Here is a 12,500-nt window from a genome sequence, read left to right as displayed (position 1 = left end):
GGTGCCTGTCAGTGTTGATGTCGGTGTCTGTCGGTTGGTGTCTGTCGTCAGTGTTGATGTTGGTGCCTGTCGTCAGTGTTGATGTGGGTGTCTGTCAGTGTTGATGTTGGTGTCTGTCAGTGTTGATGTTGGTGTCTGTCGGTTGGTGTCTGTCATCAGTGTTGATGTTGGTGCCTGTCGTCAGTGTTGATGTTGGTGTCTGTCAGTGTTGATGTTGGTGTCTGTCAGTGTTGATGTTGGTGTCTGTCAGTGTTGATGTTGGTGTCTGTCAGTGTTGATGTTGGTGCCTGTCGGTTGGTGTCTGTCGTCAGTGTTGATGTTGGTGTCTGTCAGTTGGTGTCTGTCGTCAGTGTTGATGTTGGTGCCTGTCGTCAGTGTTGATGTCGGTGCCTGTCAGTGTTGATGTTGGTGTCTGTCGGTTGGTGTCTGTCATCAGTGTTGATGTTGGTGCCTGTCGTCAGTGTTGATGGTGTCTGTCAGTGTTGATGTTGGTGTCTGTCAGTGTTGATGTTGGTGTCTGTCAGTTGGTGTCTGTCGTCAGTGTTGATGTTGGTGTCTGTCAGTTGGTGTCTGTCGTCAGTGTTGATGATGGTGCCTGTCAGTGTTGATGTTGGTGTCTGTCGGTTGGTGTCTGTCGTCAGTGTTGATGTCGGTGTCTGTCGTCAGTGTTGATGTTGGTGCCTGTCGTCAGTGTTGATGTCGGTGTCTGTCAGTGTTGATGTCTGTCGTCAGTGTTGATGCTGGTGTCTGTCGTCAGTGTTGATGTCGGTGCCTGTCGTCAGTGTTGATGTCGGTGCCTGTCAGTGTTGATGTTGGTGTCTGTCGGTTGGTGTCTGTCGTCAGTGTTGATGTTGGTGCCTGTCGTCAGTGTTGATGTGGGTGTCTGTCAGTGTTGATGTTGGTGTCTGTCAGTGTTGATGTTGGTGTCTGTCGGTTGGTGTCTGTCATCAGTGTTGATGTTGGTGCCTGTCGTCAGTGTTGATGTTGGTGTCTGTCAGTGTTGATGTTGGTGCCTGTCGTCAGTGTTGATGTTGGTGCCTGTCGTCAGTGTTGATGTTGGTGTCTGTCAGTTGGTGTCTGTCGTCAGTGTTGATGTTGGTGCCTGTCGTCAGTGTTGATGTCGGTGCCTGTCAGTGTTGATGTTGGTGTCTGTCGGTTGGTGTCTGTCATCAGTGTTGATGTTGGTGCCTGTCGTCAGTGTTGATGTTGGTGTCTGTCAGTGTTGATGTTGGTGCCTGTCGGTTGGTGTCTGTCGTCAGTGTTGATGTTGGTGTCTGTCAGTTGGTGTCTGTCGTCAGTGTTGATGTTGGTGCCTGTCGTCAGTGTTGATGTGGGTGTCTGTCAGTGTTGATGTTGGTGTCTGTCAGTGTTGATGTTGGTGTCTGTCGTCAGTGTTGATGTTGGTGTCTGTCGGTTGGTGTCTGTCGTCAGTGTTGATGTTGGTGCCTGTCGTCAGTGTTGATGTGGGTGTCTGTCAGTGTTGATGTCGGTGACTGTCGTCAGTGTTGATGTCGGTGTCTGTCGTCAGTGTTGATGTCGGTGTCTGTCGGTGTTGATGTTGGTGTCCGTGGGTGTCCGTTGGATCTGTTCTCTGGCCTTTAAATCCATGTGCAATTAAAGTAAAATAGAACAAGTTTGTTATTTACAGCTCGGTTGTTATAAACAAGCCTGTATCACAAAACGCAGCTCTTCGTCCAACATTCCATAATGAAATTTTGGGACCATATCAGCCTCACCTGCCCACCGGAGAGCTTCTTGGCGTTATCATAAAGCTCATCAATGTGTGACGTGAACGACTGAAAATCAGGAATGACAAACTTCCTCCGGAATGCCTGAGTCAGCAGGACAATGTTACTCTGGACACACCTACATGCGCGCACACACACACACACACACACACACACACACACACACACACACACAAAAGGAGAAAAAAAAACAAAAGAGAGAGAAAAAGACTTTTTTAAAGAAAGGCTGATAATCGACAAAAATATTTTGTTCAAAATAATCTGTAAGTATTGTTTATATACATAATAATAATAATAATAATAATAATAATAATATTGTATTCTAATATATAATATAATATTATAATAATAATATATTTACCACAGTATTACTAACACATTCTCCCTCAGCCTCACTTCTGCTCTGCTGCTGGAGCTTTTATTCCAGAGGATAAATTAATTCCATCCGGAAATTTCCGTTTGGTATTAATGGAAATACACACACACCCCTCTGTCGGGGGCAGGGGGGATTTAAATCCCTCCCACGCACGGTGCACCACGTATTATGAGATTCATTGAGCTGCATGTGGAGCAGGAGCAAAAGATGTGCTACAGTAGTTTGTGTTCTAAAGCCAGCCAACCCAGTTCTGCTTAACTCAAAGACTAGAGTTCTAGATTTGCTTCAGCACTTAGACATAATTCCTTCATTAATAACAGTGAATTATGTAATTAACTACATTTGATTTATGTTCTGTATCACCAGGTTTGATTGTTGTAGTGATGTTGGTCTTTTTCTTTACTCCAACATGAAACAAATGACAAAAATATGACCAGAAAGTGCAGATTGAGAACGTTTCAGAACAGGTGTCCTCAAACAGCCCAGTGCAGGTCTTATATTCCCAAAATAATTTAGTGAACCTTCACTGCCAACACGTGTCCGAGCAGAGTGAATCTTTTATGTGCAGCGGGAACTGGTCAGTCACAGAGTGGCCAATCAAATGGCCGGACGGCTGAATCAGCTATTTAATTATTGATGCTGGGAGACTGAAACAGAAAAAGATAAGGACGTCACTCTGAAGTGTGACGCCAGCCTGGTGCTCCGCTGGGACTTCTGAGTGTGTAACATTCCCACAACAACACTCAGCCAAACTACAGTCACACGGTTTCATCAAACTAAAACAAACAGCTTCATACACTTTACACACACACACACACACACACACACACACACACACACCTGTGAGGACTTTCATAAGTTTCTATTGGTTTTTGTATTACTGTAGCCAAGTAATACTACACCTAAACCTAACCTTAATCTCAGTCTCCAAACCTAAACCTAACCTTAATCTCAGTCTCCAAACCTAAACCTAACCTTAATCTCAGTCTCCAAACCTAAACCTAACCTTAATCTCAATCTCCAAACCTAAACCTAACCTTAATCTCAGTCTCCAAACCTAAACCTAACCTTAATCTCAGTCTCCAAACCTAAACCTAACCTTAATCTCAATCTCCAAACCTAAACCTAACCTTAATCTCAATCTCCAAACCTAAACCTAACCTTAATCTCAGTCTCCAAACCTAAACCTAACCTTAATCTCAGTCTCCAAACCTAAACCTAACCTTAATCTCAATCTCCAAACCTAAACCTAACCTTAATCTCAGTCTCCAAACCTAAACCTAACCTTAATCTCAGTATCCAAACCTAAACCTAACCTTAATCTCAGTCTCCAAACCTAAACCTAACCTTAATCTCAGTCTCCAAACCTAAACCTAACCTTAATCTCAGTCTCCAAACCTAAAACTAACCTTAATCTCAGTCTCCAAACCTAAACCTAACCTTAATCTCAGTATCCAAGCCTAAATCTCAGTAGCCAATCGTAAACCGAACCTTGAGGCTAAACTCAGTATCCAAACCTACACCTAACCCTGACCTTAATCTCAGTATCCAAAACAAAACGTAACCTTAATCTCAGACTCTAAACCTACACCTAACCCTGACTCTAATCTCAGTATATAAACCTAAACCTAAACATAACTTTAATCTCAGACTCCAAACCTAAACCGAACAGTTGGGGGCAGTCGTGGGCTGGAGGTTAGGGAGCCAGCCTCGTGACCGGAAGTTCGCCGGTTCGATCCCCAGAGCCGACAGCACATGAGTCCTTGAGCAAGACACCTAACCCCCAACTGCTCCCCGGGCGCTGCGGATTGGGCTGCCCACCGCTCCAGGCGAGTGTGTTCACTGCCCCCTAGTGTGTGTGCTCACTAGTGTGTGTGTGGTGTTTCACTTCATGGATGGGTTAAATGAGGAGGTGAAATTTCCCCGTTGTGGGACTAACAAGGGTCACTTAAACTGAACCCTCACTCTAACCTCACTATCCAAACCTAACACTGACTCTCTGTTTTCAAAAAGGCAATTTTTCCGAAAATGTAACTCATAGACCAGCAGAATGTCCTCACTTGAGCAAAAATGTCATGCTGTCCTGTCACTGTCAGGACACGTAGTCCTAACAAGGACAGCAAAACTAGCAAAACATGTACACACACACACACTGTTACTTTTTAAAGAGGTGTCGGTCCAGAGCTCCATCGGACGTGGTCTTCAGGGTGACCTTCAGCATCTCCATACACTCCTTCAGACGGGGATCACCAGTACGCAGACCAGTGGCTTTCAGTGCCTACACACACACACACACACACACACACACACACACACACACACACTTAATAATTCATTGCATGAATCAAATCACCTCAAAACTATCCCAGGTCACTGGATAACACTAGTAAAAAAAAGGGGTCTTCAGACCACATGCATTAAAATCCAAGGTGTGCCGACTCTCGTGTTTTAAAAAAAACAAAAACAAAAAAAACAGGACAGCCTTCTTGTGGGGCAGGCTGACACTTTTAATTGACAAGAAGGTAAATACAAGACAGCGATATGAGCATGAAAGACTAAGACAAACGATAAACATCAAAACTCACATATATGGCTAAGCCCTATTCCAGCTGGATTAGTATTACATGAGAACAAGCTGTCATTTGAGTGATAATCCAGCATGAATCTACCATGTCCGCAAGTCTGCTAAGTAATAATTCCGGCGTGAATTGCCTTCTATTATTCACCAAACTCAGAGCTCCCTCAGAATTACCGGTCCTGCTCGAATCAACGTCTTAGTAACATAACAAAATCGGCTAGAAGAAGACAGACGAGGCTGAAGTCGGCTACTTCTTCGCCGACTTCTTCGAATTTTCCCGTTCCACCTTATATGGTGCAGCTCAGGTGCCAGAATGAAACTGCTGCAGCCTTTAACTAGTATTACTCCTTTAAAATGAAAGAGCTACGATTAGAGATGAGATCTGCTCATTTAATATATACATTATGTAACCCCAGCATTCCTTTTTTGGAACAATCCACTTATGCTAACAAATTGTTACAGTAAGGGAGTTACGTCACATCCTCGGTTCCTCGGTGCCTCACGGCTGTAAGAACACGGCGCTTTATCTGTTTGAAATCAGCCTGTATATATTTGACAAATAACAGGTAAGCGCTTCATCCACTGATGAGAAAACCCCTCGTATAGAAGACGGAGGCTTCTCATCAGCATTGAACGTGAAGTGTTAGCTGTGTTAGCTCATTAGCTCATCTGAAGAGAAAGCCTTGGTTGCTCAGCCAACACAAAAACCTACAGATTTCTCAGACCGTCTACCTAAAAAGGTAAGCCCTGGATATCCGTTCATGAACTCTTACAGATACTTGTATATGAAAATTCCTTGGAATGCACACAACCACATCACATCTATCTTGCCAGCGAGTTCAACTTCCTACAAAGACATCAGACTCTAATTCCACAGAGAGACTGGAGTGTTGGTATTACCGTTACTGACACACTTTTGTCCATGTTTATAGATAACAGTGTTTACCGTGGTAAACTTGTGTGCTGGGATTTTCTCTTGACCCTCTGCGATGGTGTAGAAGAGCAGGTCTTCCAGACTGGGCAGGATACCTGCCTTCCTTCTCCTGTGGACCAAACATACACACGTATGAGCAGTGAGAGACCAGTCGGACTCTCTATAGAGGACATACACAACCATCAGCAGGACAGGCTGCACTGAAAACGACAATAAGCGTTTATTTCGTATAATACTGGCACAGCTGAGAAATATTTCAACTTTTCTCTCAGAATGTCGGTCAGTATCGGACAAATTATAGTAACTGAAAGATGATTACGAGAATCTCTTATCGCTGCATTCGACTGAAGCACTTAACCTGGAATTTCTGACAAAAAAAAAAACAAACTACCTAGAGCTGAAGTGAAGCACTGCTCATGTGAAGCATCTAAAGCTATGTCGCTTCTAACGGCGCCCCCTTGTGGAGAATCTGTAGTCTGCGAAACACGAGTGAGTTCCTTGACTAAAAACATGATTTCCTGAATCTTTTTCTATATTAACAACTCTGCACTTTTCCATACTGAAAACACGAAAATCTACACATTTATTCATGTTTGTAGCCTGTAACACACTGAACACAACGCAAATAAACAAAGCGAAAATGCAAAATATTCGCACCGGACCCGCCGCTATTTTTGGGGAAAGTTGTTTACGACGTGAAAACAAGCATAGAATATCCAGGTAAATGACATTGTGCTGGATGCTTTCCAATTTGGAAAAGCGAATAGAAGAACGCGTAAATAAGATCTTCGCTCTTCAAGGAACGAGCAAACAGCAACACCGGACTTCTGTCCAATTTGGAGGCACGGAGAGATTCATTGCTTCATTAAGGAGCTGAAACTTCTTCAATGATCTCAGATGTTTGTAGCTCAGTTTGAGCTGACCTTGGAGAGTCTGATCCTTTCGACATTGGTGAAAAAGTTCTAGTTGCTGGAACACAGCCAGCCCGTCATCTTGGCGGTCATCATGCCAATGCCAGAGACGACCAGTACTGGTCAGACTTCATTTCGCCAGTGAAAGTCCACAAAAGTCAAAGCTGAGGTCAAACAAAACAACGTTCCACTTTCGTTAGTCAAAAAAAAAATCTCTTTTTCAAATAAATAAACAGATCAAATTTATTTATTGTTGTCCTAATAAATTGTGCTCGGTGTGTAACGGCCTTCAAAGAGAATCACGTTTTAAGCTTCAGTTACTTCAGGATAGATCTGATTTTTTTTTTTTTTGACTTGGCTGTTTAGCTGAATGGTTAAGTCAAGCCCAGAACAGTGAAGTACTCGTTGGGCTTCTAACACTTTGCTCCCGCCAATTTGTTTGGTCATCGCAGCTTTTAACAATCATGCAAACTCATATCGTAATAATAATAAAAATACATTTTATTGTGTATCCACCAACTGAGGAAGTCAGGAAGGTGTCCTCTGAGTTTAGTACCTCCACTCTACTGTTAAACGAGACAGACATAAGCACAACATTTACCAGAAAGTTCACTGTTTTAAGAAGGTGAATTTCTCACTCTAGCTCAGGGGTCGGCGGGTGAGATGCTAAGAAGAGCTGTTTTGTCCTTTTAACGAAAATCAAACCACCTTGGGAGCCACAACATTTAATGTCTGTTTTACCATTTTGGCTGTAAACATGTCTCAGTATGTACTAATAAAGCCTAAAAAATATAATATAAACGAAAATGCAGACTTACTTTGCTCTACTTTAAGCTTTAGCTCTGTTATAGCTGCTTTTCTCACATCTCCAGCAGGAAACTTTCCCTCAACAGAAGAATAATTTCTTGTAAAATATCTCTTAATGTTTGACTTTTTATGAGGCTGAAGTTGCTTCACATTAGCCAGCTTCCTGTTCTAATTTTCCCGTTCCACCTTAAATGAATGTAGCTGCTGCACTATTAAGGTGGAACCTTAATAAGAACCTTCAGCTTTGTAACTTTTATTGTTTGTCAGTTTCTCGTTGCAGATAAAACCCATCAGGAAACCAGCTGGAGTGATTATAAACTAAAATAAGTCCATTCGTCTTCAAACTATCGATGTTAGTCTTAAATCTCTCTCTTTGCCGTTCTGTTAACTAATAGCTAGGCCAGATTGTTGTCTGTGTTGCCATGGTGACCCCTGCTCTAGAACGTATAATTTCTCACTCTAGAAACATGTTCTTTCACACTTTTCCAGGTTGACAATGACAATTCCGAGCTTCCGAGTCAAATGCAGCACACAGTGTTTATTACTGACTGACTGGCATTGAGAGGCAGTTGAAACCTTTTCTCAAGAGGAAAAAGAGGAGTTAGCTGGTTAGAGGTAATCAGAGAAGCCCAAAAATCGCACAATACACACAAAACCAATGTATATCCACCATAAATAGGCTGGTTCAATACATTCAAACATTAAAGGGGACACTGTAATTAAGTACTGGAGGACAGTGGTCCAGTGCATTGTGGGATAGCTATGGCTTCACAGCTGAAGAGCTTTCCTCCATGTTGGAGAGGGACTTTTGAACAAAAACGAGGTATAGCTTCAATCAACGGGCCTAACCATCCAGAGATGAACCAGGCAGGGTGGCTGCATTTCTTATTTGTTCGTGTTTTTATGCCACAATTTATGCTTTTATTAATGCCTTTATACAAGCATTTATATCACAAACAACGCCAAACCGAACACCTAAAGAATGGATGGTAACGGGCAGAATGACTTATAGGCTGAAAAGGTGATCTTAACAGACTATATTCAGCCATAAGTTCTAGATAGCAGCAGAACGCTGTGGCTTATTCCTGCCTCTTGAGCAGACTGCTAGAGTAATCTTGACCAAAGACTGACAGCTGCCCCCATGGTGATACAATCTCTAGATGGCTGAGAGCATTGCAGAACATCAGAAGGGTTCTAGAGTGTAGAATGTTGGAGTGGGTGTCAGAAGGGCTCTACAGTGTGGAACATAGAAAGTGGTGTTAGGTTAGAGTTCTAAAGTGGCACATCAAAGTGGGTGTGAATTAGGCTCTACAATGTGGAATGACGGAAAAGCTCTAGAACATGGAATGTCAGAGGTATTATAGAGAGTGTTATGTCATCAGGATTCCAGAAAGTGGAATGTTGTAAGGGTTTCTTAATGTGGAAAGTTGGAGCCAGAAACAGAGAGTTCTAGAGTGGGGAATATTAGGCACATTCTAGAGTGTGGAATGTCAGCATAGGCGTCAAAAGGTGTAGAATTTGTACGTTGGTGTGGGCAGGACTGGGTGTCAAGGTCCTCAGTGTGGAATAATGGAGTGGGTGTGAAAAGGGTTCTAGGACTGCATATGACAGAGGTGTCCTAGAGTGTGGAATGGTAGACAATTTCAAGAACGTGGATGTTCTAGAATGAAGAACAGCAGAAATATTTTAGCACAAAAATGCCAGCACAGGGGTCAAAAGGGATCTAGAAATTTGAACATTGGAGTGCACTGGGGTGGGTTTCACAGGTTCTAGAGTGGAACACAAAAGTTCTTCAGTGTGGAACATTAGAGTCTGTGTCAAACGGTTCTCAAGTGGGAAACGTCAGACATATTCTAGAGTGCGGATTGTTAGACAAGTTCTAGAATGTGGATGTCAGAAGGGTTCTAGAGCACTGAATGTAAGAATGAGAGTGAAGGGGTTTAGAAAGTGGGATGTTAGTATGTAAGTGAAATGTGTGGAATAATAAGAGGGTTCTAGACTGCGGAATGTTGGATTGGGTGTCAGAGGGGGTTTTAGAGCGTGGAATGTCAGAAGGGTTCTAGATCGTGGAATGCTTTAATGCTGGTAAACGGGGATTTTGGAGGGAAGAAAGGAAGACCAGTTAGCTGCAAGGCACAATATAGAAACACAATGTGGCTTAAAAAAGCAAAAGAAATCAAATCGGACAAAAAAACATTTGATACTTACACAACAAACGCAAAAGCAAGCAGATCAACCAAAGGGAGAGAAAATATACAGAATGAATGAGAGATTCGCTCATAAAACAGGCAAGTAATACAACACAACACACTGAAGATGTCAACATAAAACTTGATATCATCATCATCATCATCATCATCACTGCAATTATTATCATAATATAAGAACATAATATAGAGCAGAAACTTGCGTTAATACAATAATATACACTCATTTCAAGAGTCCGGTGTTCAAGAAATGAGGTATCCAGTACTGACCCATTACCATAAGAGATAGGCCTTCAGTTCAGGCCATAAACAAATTTGCTATCTTGAGATAACAAGAGAATTAACTCGTTATCTCCAAATAACAATCTAGAAAATTCTAACTACCTCATAGCGGCCCTATGGGGTATAATGCTAATATAGTATGTCAATATTAAGCTAACGTGGACATTTTTGGCCATTCTTTAAAGCTTGTCAATACATTGTATGTTTTATTGGAAGCTTGTAATAGGTATTACTACATATCTGCGCTTGTCCGTATCAGCTTTACAGTAACTTCTTCGGTAAAAAGTCCTGGCACAGAGCTGCTGCTGCTGTTTTACATTCCTAACAACTACCTCAAACCTGCTCAGACTAAAGACTGTATTCTTAGTGATGTATCTAGAACTTCCAGATAGTTTAGAGTGATGTTTTTTCCTCAAAAATTGACTGATTCCTCTATTGTTTTTAAATTATAGTAGTTAATCTAAGGCCTTCAGTCTAGCTCCTGAAGTCCTAACCAATGACAGCGCTCACTTGGCTGAATCTACCTAGATACCACAAAGAAAACTATCCTGATTGGCCAATTTCTTCAGGTTCTGTCAACTCTTTTCCAATCAAAACTTAACACTATAGCAATATAAATATTACTACAATACTTGCACAGTCTAACTACAACAATCGTAATGATTCTATTCAGTGAATTAACTAAAATTACAGACATTTTTCTAGTTGCCAGAACCTGCTAGGCCTTCTCTGCATGCCCAGATGAGCCTTGCATCATTGCTCTATGCAAGACACTGAATTTCAAGGGTCTGATATTCCAGGACTGAGGAATCCAGTAGTGACCCATTACTATAAGAGCTAGGCCTTCGGTTCAGGCCATAAAAATAAAAAAATAAACTAAAACAATAATTTGAGTTTGTACGTATCAGCTTTACAGTAAATCCTTCAGTAAAGAGCCCTGGCATCGAGCTGCCGTCGCCGCTTTACATTCCTAACAACTACCTGAAACCTGATCAGACTGAAGCTTGTAGTCTAGGTGAGGTATCTAGAACCTAGAGTGATGCTTTTTCTCTTGAAGTTGTAAATAAAAACGTAACGGATTACGTTGTTGACTCCTCTGTCACTTCTTAATTATGTTGGTAGTTAGTCTGATGTGTGAGGCCTTCAGTTCAGCTCCTGAAGTCCTAACCAATGGGAGAGCAGCTCGGCTGTATCTACCTTTATACCACAAAGAAAACTATCCTGACTGGACAATTTTCTGTTTCCATCAACCTAAATATAACAATACTGCAATGTAGTTATTACCTCAGAGTTAAAATACAACCAACACAATAATTCTATTAAGTAAATGAACTAAATTTACAGACATTATTTAGTTCCCAGGATCTATTAGGCCTTCTCTGCATGCCCAGATGACCCTGACGGTTCTCCACTGGAGGTATCCAATAACACCGAAAGGCAGAACTACAAAAACACAACACATTTCTCTGCTGGACAGCGGAGTTACTCTATGGATGCCTTTCAGAGAAAATTCAATTAGTACAGTGCATCACTGCTCTATGCAAGATGAATCATATAACTGTCAGGCCTAAGGTTTACATGAGAGCCCTGAAGTAATGCAGTGTGCAGGATTTTACAGAGACGGTGGGCAGCAGCGGTCAGGAAACTTCTCAGCTTTTGACTGCAGATCTAAAATATAATTTTGCCATGCAGATCCGAAACAGCAACACTGACCATCTGGACTCATCGTGGATTAATACACGATGAAAGGCTAGATCTACATGCTCAAACCGTTTGTTTTTATCCTCCTCTTGACGACCAGAAAATGATCCAGGATCACTTGTCCTCCTATACTGGCGACAGACACTCCTGGATAAGAAGTCATTAGTACAACGGCGTTTTAGGGCCACTGTTGAAAAAGCAGTAGACTTCGGGAACAAAGTTGTAATTTTTCGGAGGAAAAACCTCAAAGAACTACCGCAACTTCCTCGTGTTAAAAACACCGGCCAGACATAACGTTCTGACCACCTCCTCGTTTCTACGCTCTTCTCTTCTACGTTCTCTACTTACTGTAGAGCTGCACTCTGTAGTTCTACAGTTACAGACTGTAGTCCATCTGTTTCTCTGATACTGTGTTACCCTGTTCTTCAGTGGACCCTCACAGAGCAGGTACTATTTGGGTGGTGGGTCATTCCCAGCACTGCAGTAACACTGACTGGGTGGTGGTGTGCTAGTGTGTGTTGTCCACTGTGTCCAATAACTGTCCACTATATTAGACACTCCTACCTTGTTGGTCCACCTTGTAGATGTAAAGTCAGAGACGACAGCTCATCTGCTGCTGCACAGTTTGTGTTGGTCATCCTCTAGTCCTTCATCAGTGGTCACAGAACGCTGCCCACAGGACGCTGCCCACAGGACGCTGCCCACAGGACGCTGCCCACAGGACATTGGCTGGATGTTTTTGGTTGGTGGACTATTCTCAGTCCAGCAGTGACAGTGAGATGTTTAGATATTCATATGTTCATATAATCCAAGCTGTTTTCTAGCCTGTAATTCCCACTTCCAACAGATGATCAAACCATTTTTAAACCTCTACAAGCAAGACAACCTAAGAGGTTTTCCAAGTTAGAGGGACTGAATCACTGCCACCGTTTCCTCAGCCATGTAGAAGTGAGATT

The 12,500-nt window shown here is 42.3% G+C and overlaps 1 protein-coding gene across 2 annotated transcripts in view; it reads right to left on the bottom strand.

Annotated features, from left to right (window-relative positions):
• Positions 1 to 12,500, bottom strand: part of glsa (glutaminase a) — a 36,541-nt gene that overhangs the window by 15,618 nt on the left and 8,423 nt on the right. The window contains exons 2-4 of one of the 2 annotated variants that reach the window (XM_037534677.1): positions 5,649 to 5,739; positions 4,284 to 4,402; positions 1,737 to 1,866 (exon numbers count right to left, since the gene is read on the bottom strand). In XM_037534677.1, the coding sequence (XP_037390574.1) occupies positions 1,737 to 1,866; positions 4,284 to 4,402; positions 5,649 to 5,739 (340 nt within the window). Of the gene's footprint in view, positions 1 to 1,736; positions 1,867 to 4,283; positions 4,403 to 5,648; positions 5,746 to 12,500 lie in introns of both variants that reach the window. The other variant, XM_037534676.1, reaches the window with a different exon arrangement.

Source organism: Pygocentrus nattereri, chromosome 25 (genome assembly GCF_015220715.1).
Source record: "Pygocentrus nattereri isolate fPygNat1 chromosome 25, fPygNat1.pri, whole genome shotgun sequence".
NCBI classification, from domain to species: Eukaryota; Metazoa; Chordata; class Actinopteri; order Characiformes; family Serrasalmidae; genus Pygocentrus; species Pygocentrus nattereri.
This window is presented reverse-complemented; position numbering and strand designations above follow the sequence as displayed.